Below are 16,557 nucleotides of genomic sequence, written 5' to 3'. Positions count from 1 at the left end.
ATCGCTGCCAGAGCAGATGCAATGGATGCAATCACCTCTGTGTCCTCATCTTGCTCACTCTCTAAGGATGGCAAAGGTAGCCAGGATAAACAGTCTGCAGTAATGTTCTCAGTGCCAGGTCTGTACTCCATTTTGTATGTAAAAGCTAACAATTTAGCAGACCATCTGGTAATTCTCATTCCTGCCCTCCCCAAACCTTTAGTTGTAAGCAAGGTTGTCAATGGATTATGATCAGTACGCAATGTGAATGAATGACCCCATAGATATGTCCGCCATTTCTCTGTAGCCCATACACATGCCAGTGCTTCCTTTTCAACTGTAGAATATGATCTTTCTGCCCCTTGTAATGTTCTGGATGCAAAAGCAACTGTCTTTTCAATGTTGTCTCCATGGATTTGGGTAAGTACAGCCCCAAGACCATAGTCAGGGGCATCTGTAGTCACAATGGTTGGTAATGCTGGGTCAAATAAGGACAATGCTGGACTATGTACAATCAGTGATTTCACTGTCTCAAAGCTGGTTTCTGCAGCCAATGTCCACATCCAGGGTGTAGATCCATGAAGCAACTGACGTAGTGGTTCTACTACAGATGCATAATCTGGCACAAATTTTGCATACCAAGATGTAAGGCCTAAGAAGGAGCGCAGTGTTTGGATATCTTTAGGTGGGGGGGGGGGGCTTCTGTAACTGCCTTGACATGGTCAGGATCAGGTTTCAATCCATTTTGTGATATAATATGTCCAAGGAAAGGTAACTCCTTCTGTTTGAACACACATTTGGAAAGGTTCATCTTTAGTCCTGCATCTGTTATACACTGCAAAACAGTTTGTAGATGTTTGTCATGTTGTGCTTGGGTCTGTCCAAATACAATGATGTCATCTAGATAGCACTGGACCCTTGGTTGATTCTTAAGGATCAGAGACATCATCTTCTGAAAGGCACTGGGGGCTGATGCTAAACCATATGGGACACGTTTAAAACGAAACAAGCCCTCATGGGTGATGAATGCAGTGAGATCTCTACTGTCCTCATGTAATATGACTTGATGATAAGCACTTTGTAGGTCAAGGGTGGAAAATAATGTGGCACCCCGCAGTTCAGTAAAGACTTCTTCTATGTGAGGGAGTGGGTGGCTATCAACTACCACTGCCTTGTTTGGCTCCCTCAAGTCCACACACAGACGGATATTTCCTGTTTTCTTTGTAATCACAACAATTGGGGAAACCCACTCAATGATGCTTCAATGATGTCATTCTGTACTAATTTTTTTATTTCCTGTGATACAGCGTCTCTCACAGCAAATGGTAACCGGCGTAGTTTCTGTTGTACAGGCCTCACATTGTGTTTAATTTTAACTTTGTGAATGAAGCCCTTTGCACAGCCAAAGTCTTCCTCAGTTTTGTGAGCTGTTATGGTTGCAAGCGAAGTATGAACTGTGGTAGTGTCAGGTGATATTGAGGTGATAGTCCCATTAAGTACTTGCATGCGTAGTGCAACAAAAAGATCTCTGCCCAGGATGGGTGTTCCCTCTGGCAAAACGTATTATTATTATTATTATTATTATTATTATTATTATTATTATTTATTTATATAGCACCATCAATGTACATGGTGCTGTACAGAGTAGAACTCAGCTACCACACAATTTGTCTCAAATTCTACTTTTGTTGATACACAACCCAGAACTGAAATTGGATTCCTTGAGTAACTTATAAGACGCAATTTAGGTGCTGTAAGTGGTGAGCTACTGAAGTATTGCATATAAATAGCCTTGGGCAGAATGGAGACTGCAGAGCCTGTATCTAACATCAACTCAATGTCCTGGGAATTCTGTACTGTAGGGACAGACACTCTAACAATACATGTAATTCTATCCACTGTAGTAGCTTCAGCAAGGTCTTGCAGACTTAAAACAGTAACTTCTGGTACAGCAACTTCACTTATAGACTGTTGATACTGGGCACTCCGGCATACTCTGGCAAAATGTCCTTTCCTTTTGCACTGTCTGCACTGAGCCTCCCTTGCAGGGCAGTTAGCATAATTTGCTATATGTTGTGTTGATCCACAACGATAGCATACTGTTAGTGCAGATTTTGAGGGCTGTGAGCGCTTTTTTGCGCCATCTTTGCAGTTGACCAAAGGCCTGGGGACTGTTTGGAAAGGATGCACAGCCTGCACTGGTTCTATCTTGTCTTGATCCATTAGCTTTGCTTCTGCCACTGCAGTTTCTATCTGGCTGGCAATTGTCATGGCTTTCTGCAAGTTAAGATCAGTTTCTAGCAACAGGCGTTCTCTGATGTGAGGCATCACTGTCTTCTCCACCAACTGATCCCGAATCATTTCCTCTGCTATATCTCCAAAATTACAAGTAACAACCATTTCCCTCAAAGCAGCAATATATTGATCTGTAGTTTCTCCTTGTTTCTGTCCCCGCTGGCGAAATTTATAGCGTTCTGCCACAATATTAACTTTAGGCACAAAAAAGTTCCTTAAAGCAGCCAAAGCTGTCTCATATTTATTATCCACAACAGGTAAATGATAGAAGATTCTCTGAGCTTCTGCTCCCAAGCAATGGATGAGTAATGCACGCTTCCTTGCCTCTGGAAGCTCCCCATCATGAATAGCCGGCACATAGGTATCAAACATTCTAATCCAAGAAGTAAAGGGAATCACTGGCTCACCCGGAGTTTGGCGGAAAGGTGGTGGGGGAGTCAAAGGTAGAAGAGCCATCCCACCTTCGTCGCCAATTTGTTGTATTGCAAGAATCTTAAGACACCAGAGACATCTTCTTAAACACTCCTTTATTCTCGGCCTAGACTGAAACTGAAACTCTAACAAACACACTCCAATCTTCCTGACTCCACCCCTTTACTTCCTCTTCCTCTCAGCTCCCCTCCATGCCTCTCCTACAACTCCCAACATGAAATTCACCTACCACAATACCACAGTAACTGATTCCATTGTCGTACTGCTCTAACAGTCAGGGAATTTTTCCTGATGTCCAACTGGAATCTGGCTTCCTTTAACTTGAGCCCGTTATTCTGTGTCCTGCACTCTGGGGGGATCGAGAAGAGATCCTGGCCCTCCTCTGTGTGACAACCTTTTAAGTATTTGAAGAGTGCTCTCATGTCTCCCCTCCATCTTCTCTTCTCCAGGCTAAACATGCCCAGTTCTTTCAGTCTCTCTTCATAGGGCTTTGTTTCCAGACCCCTGATCATCCTGGTCGCCCTCCTCTGAACACGCTCCAGCTTGTCTGCGTCCTTCTTGAATTGTGGAGCCCAGAACTGGACGCAATACTCTAGATGAGGCCTAACCAGGGCTGAATAGAGAGGAACCAGGACCTCACGTGATTTGGAAGCTATACTTCTATTAATGCAGCCCAAAATAGCATTGGCCTTTCTTGCAGCCATATCGCACTGTTGGCTCGTATTCAGCTTGTGATCTACAACAATTCCAAGATCCTTCTCGTTTGTAGTATTGCTGAGCCAAGTATCCCCCATCTTGTAACTGTGCATTTGGTTTCTATTTCCTAGATGTAGAACTTGGCATTTATCCCTATTAAATTTCATCCTGTTGTTTTCAGCCCAGCACTCCATCCTATCAAGATCACTTTGAAGTTTGTTTCTGTCTTCCAGGGTATTAGCTATCCCACCCATCTTTGTGTCATCTGCAAATTTGATCAGCGTTCCCTGCACCACCTCGTCCAAATCATTAATAAAAATGTTGAAGAGCACTGGGCCCAGGACCGAGCCCTTGGGGTGTGGCCTGGATGCCCCCCCCGTGTCTTGCAATGGACACGCCTCCCTTGCTGTGGGCTGTGACAAGGTCTGTCATCTGTGCAGCCTCTGCAAGCAATGAGTTCAGACCCCTGGTAAGAGCAATATGTCTCTTCCTTAGCTGTCTGCTGGATGAGGAGGCAGGGAGAGAGAGAGAGACTTCTGAGAAAGAGAGAGAGAGAGAAGAGGGTGGCAGAAAGAGAGAGAGAGAAAAAGGGTCTGTCTGCCCCTGGCTTTGGTCCTACCCATTGCTGGTGTGCAGCCCCTAACAAGTTACTTCTGAGGGCACGTGACCCTTCGGTAGAAAAATGTTCCACACCCTGTTCTACACTAAAGATGAGAGCCACCAAATATTTTTATTTTCTTTATTATGTTTATAGACTGCCTTTCAACCGTAACCTCTCCCAAGGCAATTTACAATAAAAACACAAACCCAATGCTTGCTGGGGGTGTGTGGACACATGCACGGTGCCTCCTGATTAAAAATGTCCTTGTTCCCACTCCCTAAAGTGCAGGATGGATACCTTGCTGCTGCCCCATCTTTTGTCTTGGGGCTCAGAGGCTGGAATGACTTTGCAGATGTGTATGAAAAGCTTGTCAGGCCATGCTGGTCTTGAGACAGCTTGGCAACCCATAAGGTTGATTCGTGGCTAAAAATGTTTTTCTTTAAAGAATATCAAGTTAGCTTCAGCATTTAGTTAACGTTTGTCTCCGTACTCGAAAGACCCTGACCTTACGCTCCAGGAGGCTAGGAAACCTTCTGGATCATCTCAAGGCCTTTCTTTCTTGATTCAATTCCAAAATCCAACGTGCTGCCAAATTTATTTATTGAGCCCTCCGGAAAACTGGTTATGCTCAGTGTGTTTTGTCTGTTATGTAACTCTTTCTTCAGAGGCAGCTGAGTCCTTATATTAGGACGGCCTTACAGTTGTGGGATTGGAACAAGTGATTCAGTAGTAGCAGTGAGAAGGGACGGGATGTGGTGAACTGGCTTGCCAGGAAGCAAAAGGAGCGTTTGCCACCCTATCAGAGGCTCAGAAGTAAGAGAACACACCTGGCACAAGGGAGGTAGTGGTGCTGTGGAAGAAAAGATGAGGAGAGTCATAAAATGGTAAGAGTTGGGAGGGGCCTCTAAGGCCAGGGAGTCCAACCCCCTGCTCAGTGCAGGAGTCTGCCTTAAAGCATCCTAGACAGATGCCTCTCTAGTTGCCTCTTGGAGGCCTCTAGTGTGGGAGAGCCCACCACCTCCCTAGGTCACTGGTTCCATTGTTGTGTTCCTAATCACTAAGTCAACAAACAGCACAATGGCAGCTGTTCTGATTGCTTTTCTGCACAGCTCTAACTAGCCAAAATACCCTTCTCTGACCATTACATGACACAATACCCTATGATGGGTTAAATAACCCACACTGCAGATCAGAGATTATCAGATTGGGTTATTTTGGCTAAATATGCCATCCAGGGTTAAAAAAAAACTCCTACCAGATGACCCGATGACCCATGATGGGTTAGTTAAACCATCATGGCTTAATTAATCCATCATGGGTTATCATGTTGTCTGAACCCAGTCACAATGTCTCCTTTTGACAGCAAGTACCAAGACCTTTTAATAGGTATCTTGTGACTTAAAAGTTGTATGCAAACAAACACCACCATAGCATCTAAACATAGTGTAGACAATTTGCATTGAAACATGTCAACGGGAAAATAACCGTTACCACCTAATGCAGAAAAAGATGTTATTAATGTCAAGAGGAAGAAGAGGCCATCCCAGGCCTTTGCCACATTTATTAGTCACAGAAATGATGGAGTGGCCCTTGACCTCCTGCCACTTCTCAGGTCTGTGTTGGGCGACAGCATTTCTCCTAAGAAAAGACTCCTCTACTAGGAGTTCTGGAGAGCATCTCCCAAACGCAGCCTTTCCTGACAAGAGCAGAGGCATCTGAGACATGGAAAAAGGGAGCTCCGTATAAACCGGATTGCCCTGAGTGTCTTGCAAAGGTGAGCCAAATTGAATATATTATTTCTAGCAAGAAAGAGTCTCGTGCACATATTTATTCTGGCACAAGCTTTTGTGGACAATGGTACACTTCGTCAGGTGCATGGAGTATTATGGGGAGTTCCAGGTTTCCATTTGGTGGTGGTGGTGGGTGGGGAGAAAGAACTGTAAACAGTGGGGTCAGAAGGAAGTTAAATGCAGGAAGTACTGATGGTGACCATCACATTGTTCACTGCGGTCATTCACAGTGCAGTTGTTGCTGATAACACAAACACCCTGGCACTGAGTAGTGTTATAAAAACACACAACCCTTACCCCGATTCAGGCCTGTGGCAACAGAACTGAACCTGTGGATGAAATCCAGCTCAGCCATCTCACACTCTCATCTCCCTCTGAAAGTCCTTTCCTCCACCATGGCCATGGAGGGGTCAGTGCCAGAGGGTGCCCTGGGAGGCTCTCTCGTGGTCTTTCTTGCTCAAAACCTGCCCCACGGAAGAAAACTTAACACTTTTTGTTCACCGACGTGGCTTTAAAAGGCCTAAGGAGAGGCTCTGGTCTCCTGAAGAGTTTCAGGAGGTTCTCCCTGATCTCTTTGGTTCTTACGCCGTAGATCAAAGGGTGGGCAGCCCAGGGCAAGAACAGGTAGATGGCGCTAATCAAGTTGTGGACATCATGTGAGGCAGATTTGGCCAGCCGGAAGACGACCGAAGAGGAGAGGCGGGAGGAGTAGCCAATGAAGATGACCATGAGGTGGGTGCCACAGGTGTGGAAGGCCTTGTGACGGACATTCCCGGAAGCCATCTTCAGAGCCGCGTGGACAATTTTGCTATAGGAAGCTAGGAGGAAGCTAAGGTCTAGGATGATATCTATGCTCCTCATGGCCATCCCCACCATCTTGTTTATGGAGATGTCTGTGCAGGACAAACTCATGAGGGCCATGTGCTCACAGGCAAAATGGCTGATGGTATTGGAACGGCAGAACCGCACCCGGGAAGCCAGGATCACCACTGGGGCCACGATGCAAAGGCTCCGTACTAAGGAGGCGAGAGTCAGCAGCATCAGGAACTTGCTGGTCATGATGTCCACGTAGCGCAGCGGGTGGCAAACAGCCACGTACCTGTCCAGAGCCATCATCAGAAGAATGTTGCAGTCCAGGACAGTGGTAAAATAAAGGAAGAACATCTGTACGAGGCACTCAGTCAAGGAGACCCTGCTGCTGATGTGGAACATGAAGCTCAGCAGCATTTTAGGAAGGATGGTTGAGGTCCCACAGATGTTGACAGCTAAGAGCAAGGCAATCAGGAGGTACATGGGGGAATGCAGGCTCTCCTCGGCCTTCACGGTGTAGATCAGGAGGGAGTTTGCCGTGACAACAATCACGTACAGGCAGAAGAAAGGGATGGCAAGGAGGTGCCTGGAGTCCTGGAGGCCTGGGAAGGGCAGCAGGGTGAAGTCCGCAAAGGAGATGTTGGCCGTCCCATTGTGGCGCTCCACTCCCATCTCCAGGCTGCCGGTTGAAAGTCTTGCCCCGGCCAGCATGAATGTGATTTGGGCCTGAAAAGGGCAAAGGAGAACAATTTCTGACTTGTCCGCACTGCTGCTTAGCTAAAGATAAATGTAAAGCAATGAGTTGTGAAATAGAGAGATAAGCCTAGCAGCGGCTAGACGGCTGGCCGAGGAAGCATGAAGACAATAAGAACGTCAGCCCTGCTGCATCAGACCAATCAGTCCGTTCACACAGTGGCCAACCAGCTATTGACCAGGAACCAAGAAGCAGGGCATGGTGCAACGGCACCCTCCCACCCATGTTCCTCAGCAACTGGTGCACACAGGCTTATTGCCTCAAATACTGGAGATAGCACACAACCATCAGGGCTAGGAGCCATTCATAGCCTTCTCCAGGAATTTATCCAACCCCCTTTTAAAGCCATTCAAATTGGTGGCCATCACTACATCTTGCGGTAGTGAATTCCATGGTTTAACTCTGCGCTGTATGAAGACGTCCTTCCTTTTATCTGACCTGAATCTCCCACTGATCAGCTTCATGGGACGACCCCTTTGGGTTCTAGTATTATGGGAGCGGGAGAAAAATGTCTCCCTGGCCACATTCTCCACACCATGCATTATTTTGTGCACCTCTATCATGTCTCCCCTTACACTTACAATATTGTTATGTAGTTGGGGTCAGTCTAAATTACCTCCAAGGGTATCTTATTATCCGGTGCCTCTGATTACAGAGACTGAGGATTTCTCCAACAACTCTGACTCTTGAACTAGTAACTTTTTCTTTCTTTCTTTATTACATTTTTGTAGTGCCCAATAGCCGAAGCTCTCTGGGCAGTTCACAAAACTTTTGTTCTATAAAGCCTGAGAGGGGAAGAGGGAATGCTTATAAATACTTAAAAGGTTGTCACACATCAGATTGTACCTTTACATGGAAGTAAGCTCTGGTGAAATTAATGTGACTTACTTAGGGTGACCATATGAAAAGGAGGACAGGACTCCTGTTTCTTTCTAGTCTGCTTCATCAGGTTATGTCACTTGCAAGTCCTGCTATTTTCCATGGATCCCAGAGTGCCAGACAGGGAATAACGGGTTCAAGTTACAGGAAGCCAGATTCTGGCTGGACATCAGGAAAGACTTCCTGACTGTTAGAGCAGCACGACAATGGAGCCAGTTACCTAGGGAGGTGGTGGGCTCTCCCACACTAGAGGCCTTCAAGAGGCAGCTGGTCAACCATCTGTCAGGGATGCTGTAGGGTGGATTCCTGCATTGAGCAGGGGGTTGGACTCGATGGCCTTGTAGGCCCCTTCCAACTCTGCTGTTCTATGATTCTATGAGTCCGGGGGTGGGTGGAGGAGGGTGAATCTAAAGGAAACAGGAGAGCAGTTGTTGTTTCACAGAAGGAAACCCCTGGGCAGCACAGAGGCGGCAGCAGGCATTGCTCAGCTCCGTCCATTTTCTTCTGCTGCCCCTTACGCCTGGAACGCTCTTCCAGAACATTTGAGAACTACAAGTTCAATCGCAGCTTTTAAAGCTCAACTAAAAACTTTTCTTTTTCCTAAAGCTTTTAAAACTTGATGTTGTGCAGACTTTATACTGTTAGTTTTACCCTACCCTGTGCCTGCTTACCCTACCCTGTACCTGTTTGCATTCTCTTCCCCTCCTTATTGTCTTATTATGATTTTATTAGAATGTAAGCCTCTGCGGCAGGGTCTTGCTATTTACTGTTTTACTCTGTACAGCACCATGTACATTGATGGTGCTATATAAATAAATAAACAAATAATAATAATAATAATAATAATAATAATGGCTTGGAATTGTGTTCCTGCAGGGCCTTCAGCCTGAGCACAGGGTAAATAAACCTCAAATAAAAGAAATGCCATGAGTCTCCCGTGCCCTCCTCCTAAGTAAGTGACGTCTGAGTAAGCACTGAAGCCCCAGCAAGGCCTCCCCTCTCAGGATAGGGGTGCAGGAGCGGAATAGAATATTTCTTTCTTACCCGCCTTTCCCTCTGGATCGCGGCAGGGAACAACGTTCAGTACAAAATCACAATAAAACGCATAAAACTGGTTAAAACATATAAAAACTGATACAATATTAAAGTAACAATTGGAGATGTCAAATAATAATATTTTTGGTGCAAAAATAAAGTGCACCAAATAACAGTGTACAGTTCAATAAGGCTTCTGGTTTGGGAGCAGAATTTAATGCCGTTTTTGAACATCACTTAGACAATGACTGTATTTGCTTATAGCCTGAGAAAAGTTCCCAAGCTGGAATATAGGATCAGAGGCAGCAGCCTTAGACGGAGCCAGACCACGGGTCTGTCTGGTTCAGCTTTGTCGGTGCTGACTGGCAGCCAGGGCTCTCCAAAGTGTCGGGCTTGAGTCCTTATTCCGGCCCTTCGTGGAGATGCTCAGGGCCGAGCCTGGGACCTTCTGCATGTGAAGCAGACCCAACGTCAGGGCCGGTGCTACCATAGAGGCCACTCAGGCAGCCACCTAGAGCGCCAAGGAAAGGGGGGCGCTGAACGCCGCACCTGGAAGCCGCTGTCCCACAGTGGCTCTGAGAGGGCAGGTTCCGGGAGCACCGTTCCAAAGCTGCCCGCCCGCCCCAGCGTCCTGGCTTCGCTTTGGCTGGGTTGGCGCCGAAGCAAAGCCAGAACGCTGTGGTAGGGGGGCAAGCGGGTGGCTTTGGAACGGCGCTCCCGGAAGTCGCTCTGTCACAGCGGCTTCTGGTCAGGCGCGCCATTCCGAAGCCGCCCCCCTGCCGGCCACCCCACCACAGCATCCTGGCTTCGTTTCGGCTGGGCGGGCAAGATAGCGCCCCGCGCCCAGGTACTCTAGGGTGGGTGTGGGTGGGTGAAAGCAGCTCACCTGCCTAGGGCGCAAAATAGTCTGGCACCGGCCCTGCCGAACGTTGATTTTAGTGCCAAATCCAAAGGACCCTTTGATCTCCTCCACCCCTGCAATGGCCAGGTCCCATCAGCTCCCAGTGCCAAAGCCTGCTTCGCTCACCAAGATGCTGAGGAGGGAGCCAGGAGATGCAGGCGAGGGAGAAACGCTGGAGATGCAGGACCGGCGGAAGCGGCCTTCTGCTGCAACCCACCTGCTTAAGTCACCTTAGAGAGAGCCTCCCTGAAGCTGCACCGGCCAAGGCGGCCTGCTGCTGTCGTCCTGAGCACCAGTCGTCCTAATTGCCTCAAGTGGGCTTGGCCAGCCCCCCGAGGCATTTCCCCAGAGGCAAGAGCGCAGGTGGCTTGGGGGCCTCCTGGAGGCTGCATTTTGTCATGCTGAGGACCGGCGGGCCCATCTGACCCGAGGTGGTGCACTGGATTGGTGGTGGTGTCCTGAGTCCCACGGGCTGAGCCACAGCAGACACCCTCCGGTCAGTTGCAGCCCAGTGGTTCAGGGGTGCAGCTGGGGCCCAGTTCCAGTCACGGCTTGCTCCCCCAGTCTTCGATGGAGGGCTCCCCGTGGCTCTTCCTCTCGGGGAGTTGGGGAGCAAGCAATGCCTGGCTACGGCCAAGGCTGCAGCTCTGGTCCAGCCACGAGGCCTTCACGCCTGCACGTGGCAGTGGGAGGCCATGGAGGGGCACAGAGTCTTCTGGTGTCTGCAGAATGTCTTTCTCCACATTATGAGCTCCATCCGAGAAGCGGTTCATTGCACGCTCGTTCCTGGGCACTCAAGGAGTTTGCTCAGGCCGCTCCCACGATGCTGTCTGCCTCCTACGCCTCTACCACCCCTTCTGGCTTTCCTTTTGTGACAAAAAAACCACTCCTCGTTAAGTCTGATGTATTATTAAACTCGGAATTGCTACTCTCTCCGGCTGTGTGCAGGAGAAGCAGCGCCGTTAGAACAGTGGACTCTATGGGCCTCATGAGCGTGGCGTACTTCCTCTTTTGAAAGGGGAAGTAACTCAGCAATGAAAACACGGGCGGAGAAGCGACGGTAGGGAGTGTATTAACCACCCCACCACCACCCCCAGTGTGATGGAGCTCTCTATCTCAGGATGTGCTGGGAATCGCTCAGGCAGTCCAGCCAGACCCCCATACCAGGTTGCACCCCTGATTAGGTCTCTCCTTCCAGGCTTTGTGAGGTGAATGTGTGTGTGTGTGTGTGTGTGTGTGTGTGTGCTGCTTTCAAGTACCAAAGCTGGGGTTGGGAGGCCTGGCAGAGCCTGGAAGGGTGTGAGGGGTGTGTGAGGGTGGTGTACATGTGCATTTCAATACCGCTGTAAAGCAGTCGTGTGGCTCCTGCCTTTTATATACCGCTTTCATAGTGAGGGTCACCCCATGAAAAGGAGGACAGGGCTCCTGTACCTTCAACAGTTGCATAGAGAAGGGAATTTCAGCAGGTGTCATTTGTATACATGGAGAACTTGGTGAAATTTCCTCTTCATCACACCAGTGAAAGCTGCAGGTGCCCTGCCCTCTTTTAAATCTGGTCAGTCTAGTATAGCTCCTGCAGCTTTAACTGTTGTGATGAAGAGGGAATTTCACCAGGTTCTCCATATATACAAACAACACCTGCTGAAATTCCTTTTTCTATTTAACTGTTAAAGATACAGGAGCCCTGTCCTCCTTTTCATAGGGTCACCATATCATAGTGCCATATTGATGTATTTATTATTTATTTATTTATTTATTTATTATACTTATATACCGCTCCCATAGCCAGGGCTCTCTGGGAGGTTTACAGAAATTCTAAAATTGAGGTAAAAACAAGTATACAAAATTTAAAACTCTAAAACACAGAACATACACACATAAAGCATTAAAAACCATTAAGAAAAACTAAACATGTGGGTAATTAGGATGTGCCGCCATATGCATGGGCAAAGAGGAAAGTCTTAACCTGGTACCAGAAAGATAGCAGCGTTGGTGCCAGGCGAGCTTCATCAGGGGGATCATTCCACAGTCTGGGGGCCACCACCGAAAAGGGCCTGTCCCTCGTTGCCACACTCCGAGCCTCTCTCGGAGTAGGCACCCGGAGGAGGACCTTAGATGTTGAACGTAGTGACCGGGTATATTCACGTCGGGAGAGGCGTTCCGTCAGGTATTGTGGTCCCAAGCCGTGTAAGGCTTTATAGGTCAAAACCAGCACCTTGAATTGGGCTCGGAAACATACAGGCAGCCAGTGCAAGCGGACCAGAGCAGGTGTTATACGGTTGAACCTTCTGGTTCCCGAAATCAATCTGGCTGCTGCATTTTGCACGAGCTGCAGCTTCCGAACCGTCTTCAAAGGCAGCCCTACGTAGAGCGCATTGCAGTAATCTAACTTGGAGGTTACCAGAGCATGGACAACTGAAGCCAGGTTATCCCTGTCCAGATAGGGGCGTAGCTGGGCCACCAACCGGAGTTTGTAGAAGGCACTCCGTGCCACTGAGGTCACCTGAGCCTCCAGTGACAATGATGGATCGAAAAGAACCCCCAAGCTACGAACCTGCTCCTTCAGGGTGAGTGCAATCCCATCCAGAACCGGTAGAAAAAAAACCCCATCTTTTGAACCCTCTGTCGCTGGAATGGTGGAGTCGTGCTTAAGGGCTGTTTGGATCTCGTCCTTGGGTGAAAAGAACATTGATCTAACACTGTCAGCGGAGTCACCTACTAACAGCATCCCAGTCTTGTCTTGTACAAACTAGAGTGTCCATTTCCCCCTGACACGCACACACCTAGAAAAAGTAAAGGGGCGCACAAGGCAGGGAGGGGCTGCAGACGCAAAGCACATGGCAACTTCAGCTGCAATTCCCCTTCTGACCACTGCATAGAAGTATATAAGCTATTGTCCTGCCCCCTCAGCTCGGTGTGATCCTGCTTTTGTAGCGCGAGAGCGCCAGGTCATCACCTATTCTCGAGAATAAACGTTCGGAGTCCAATGCCTTGATGGAGATCTTTCGCGAGTTTTTCATTATTGGATTTTGGCACACTCGGATTTAGCATAATTTATGCAACAATATCCTGCATGGTGTAGACAAGGCCTTGGTCACAGGAGGAGATTTGCAGGGGCAGAAGCAGCCAAGAAGAGAAAGTCTAAGAATCCTCCAGCCTTTCCAGCAGTCCGAATTCAACGGCCAATCTTACATTGACAAAATGGTGGCCCATTTCAGCTGCCCTGCTCCTCTGGTTTTAATACTTGCGCTGCAGCCAGGTAGTCAAACGTGCGGAAAGCTTGAGCGTGTTCCTCCACCCAAATTTGCAGTAACCTCGCCGGCTGCCTGAGCCTCCTCCACAGAAGATGCCAGTCATCAGGTGCTCAACAGCTCAGCAAACACCCATTCCCTGTTCGCCATTTTGCAGCACAGAGGTGGTAGATGGGATTCCCAGGCTTGGGTTTATCGCAAAGGATACATCGGGTAGAAAGCCCTCACCACATCTGGGGAACATTTATGGGGACATGATCCCTTGCAAGAGCACCACATAGAAGTGCAGAGAGGGTGCTTACATGCGAGTAGACTGTCTCATAGGTTGGTGCTTTAGTCTGCTGCTAGCAATAGCCACTAACGGGTCAGCTTGCAAGTTCATTGCTTTTCCTCTTGCAGACGCAAAACTGAGTTCAGATGTCACTGCGGGATTTTATATACCTGTAATTAAAGTTTCCTAAGAATGGATAAGGGTTCATATAAAATTCTCTGGGCTGGAGATTGAGGGATAGTTATATCTGATAAGAGCTGGAAAAACATTGTTGTTGTTGTTGTTATTAGATAATTCTTGATTTGTTCATTCTTGAGATAATGTTTAGCGGTGTTCTCCTAAAATCCAGACATTGGCCATGGATGGTCCAAACCATTTCCCAGACCAGGAGTGGGCGGTTGAAGGATAATATTGTAACAAAAGTTAGTTTAAAATAATAACACAGAGAAGGACATTTATAAGGCTTGTAGGATGTTGTGGCTTTTGGCCACCATGCACAGAGCATCCTCAACCAGGGATGGGGAGATTATTTGGAGAAGGGGGATCTTTATTTTATTTTATTTTTATTTTTATTTATTTATATAGCACCATCAGTGTACATGGTGCTGTACAGAGTAAAACAATAAAATAGCAACCGCACTGCTGGGAGAAGCCAGGCAGCTCCATTTCGAGGCAGGGACTGAAGCTTTGAGCAGGCCCACGTGTAGTGAGGCTCTGAGGCGCAGAGGGTCTGTCTTTTCCCAGCATGGTGCTTGACTCCAGCCCCCAAGACACCTCCAGCCAACGAGAGGCCTTGTAAGGCTGCCAGGAAGGAGTTCCAGCAGAAATGTTGCGAGTGCTTTGGTGATGTTCTGGGCTTACAGCTTTAATTATAATCTACTTCGGGCATGCACACCCACCCACACCCACACACCCTCTCTTTCTCTTACACAGACTTTCCCCTCACTCAGAGAGAGCCAGATATAGACTGACACCCACCCCACAAATTGTTGTGAGCCCCAGTCCTCAGCCCTTTCTAGTATGCACAGAGGATTCTGGTGAGGACAAGGCCCAGGACACTTTCTCAGTGGGAGCACAGTCAGCACATAATTCAGGCTTTCCAGCCAGAGGACACAGCCCTGCCGTCATCCTCTGGCTCAGAGGGTGAGTGCCCAGCAGAAACTCCATCTCTCCAGCCTCAGAGAAATCTCGGGCTGCAATATCAAGCGAGGGCGCTTCAAGAGTCCTGCAAGCTCCTTCATGAGGAGTGAAGCTGAACACACTCTAGGTCTTGTCAGCCTACATAAGGTTTCAGTAGGCTTTAGTTCTCTGCTGGGACAACATCCTCCTAGGTGGAGAGACTGAAGGCCAGCAGGACCCATCTGGAACTATCCAAGGTACTGCTCCTTTCTTGCTTTGTTCTGACTATCGTTGGATGCCCCCAGCTTCCCCTGCAAGCCTTGAGGGTCTACAGAACAGAATAGAATGCAAGCACACTCTTCCCCTCCCCATCTCAGCATGTGGGGAGATTTAAACCCCCCTCCTCATGCACTGGGATCCCATCGCACACTCCCCCTCCCTGCTGCTCAGCTGATTGATGCTTTTCCCAGTGCATGATTTATGGGTGGGCTGGCACATGGGAATGACTCTCCTGGACAGCTTCCTCCTCTTTCCATCCATCCTCTGGCCAAAGGACTCCAGAAGACCCTGAAGCAGGACCAGACCAAAGGTCTCTCTAGCCTAGCATCCCAGTTCCTAAAGCGGCCAGCCAGGTCGCCCCAATGGAAAGCCCAGAATTAGGTGGAATAAGGGCCATGGCCCTCTCCCACTGCTAGTCCTCAGTGTTGGGTAGTCAAAGGTGCACTGCTCCTGAGCCAGGCAGTTCCATTTTGCTGTCATGACTGATATAGCCCTGGGTAGACCTTGCCTCTATGAATCTGTCTAATTTCTTATTTATTTATTTATTGCATTTATATCCCGCCTTTTTTCCTCCAAGGAACCCAAGGTGGTGTACATAAACCACCTCCTCTCCATTTTATTCTCACAACAACAACCCTGTGAGTAATTGCCACTACCACATTATGTGGGCAGTGAGTTTCAGGGGTCTGGAAACAAAGCCCTATGAAGAGAGACTGAAAGAACTGGGCCTGTTTAGCCTGGAGAAGAGAAGATGGAGGGGAGACAGGAGAGCACTCTTCAAAGACTTAGAATCATAGAATCATAGAATAGCAGACTTGGAAGGGGTCTACAAGGCCATCTACAACCTTAAAAGGTTGTCACACAGAGGAGGGCCAGGATCTCTTCTCAATCCTCCCAGAGTGCAGGACATGGAATAACGGGCTCAAGTTAAAGGAAGCCAGATTCCAGCTGGACATCAGGAAAAACTTCCTGACTGTTAGAGCAGTGCGACAATGGAATCAGTTACCTAGGGAGGTGGTGGGATCTCCCACACTAGAGGCCTTCAAGAGGCAGCTGGACAACCACCTGTCAGGGATGCTTTAGGGTGGATTCCTGCATTGAGCAGGGGGTTGGACTCGATGGCCTTGTAGGCCCCTTCCAACTCTGCTGTTCTATGATTCTGAGGCATCTGATCCTGTCACTAGCTTTGGCACGAGGGTGACGTAGTCAGACCCGGCCCACAAGGCCACAGCCTAAAATGGTTGCAAAAAACCCATCCCTCTTGGAGGCAGGGGCTGGTCCTGGATGTCCCAGTGGCACAAGGAGAGCAGAGGGCTCATTTTCGGCCTTCTGGCTGCTTTGACTTGTCTAAACTACCGACAAAGTTAGAAGTCTCAAAAGTTGCTACTGTTTTTCTTTTCCACCCGGGTCCCTTCCCAGGGGTGCCGCTCTGACCATGGAGGACAATTAGCGTTCATGAGCTGGG

At 48.4% G+C, this 16,557-nt stretch overlaps 1 protein-coding gene across 1 annotated transcript; it reads right to left on the bottom strand.

Annotated features, from left to right (window-relative positions):
* Nucleotides 1-6,276: 6,276 nt before the first annotated feature.
* Nucleotides 6,277-10,945, bottom strand: LOC134399714 (olfactory receptor 52K1-like). Its single transcript, XM_063127801.1, has 3 exons — nucleotides 10,722-10,945; nucleotides 10,299-10,305; nucleotides 6,277-7,329 (listed from the first exon to the last, which is right to left on the bottom strand). The coding sequence occupies exons 1-3, from the start codon at nucleotides 10,943-10,945 to the stop codon at nucleotides 6,277-6,279; spliced, it is 1,284 nt and encodes a 427-aa protein (XP_062983871.1).
* Between the last annotated feature and the right edge of the window lie 5,612 nt (nucleotides 10,946-16,557).

The sequence above is a fragment of the Elgaria multicarinata genome, chromosome 5 (genome assembly GCF_023053635.1).
Source record: "Elgaria multicarinata webbii isolate HBS135686 ecotype San Diego chromosome 5, rElgMul1.1.pri, whole genome shotgun sequence".
Taxonomy (NCBI): domain Eukaryota; kingdom Metazoa; phylum Chordata; class Lepidosauria; order Squamata; family Anguidae; genus Elgaria; species Elgaria multicarinata.
This window is presented reverse-complemented; position numbering and strand designations above follow the sequence as displayed.

Excerpts from the sequence above, each read along its gene's own strand:
- LOC134399714 (XM_063127801.1), bottom strand. The coding sequence starts at position 10,945 with ATGAACCGCTTCTCGGATGGAGCTCATAATGTGGAGAAAGACATTCTG.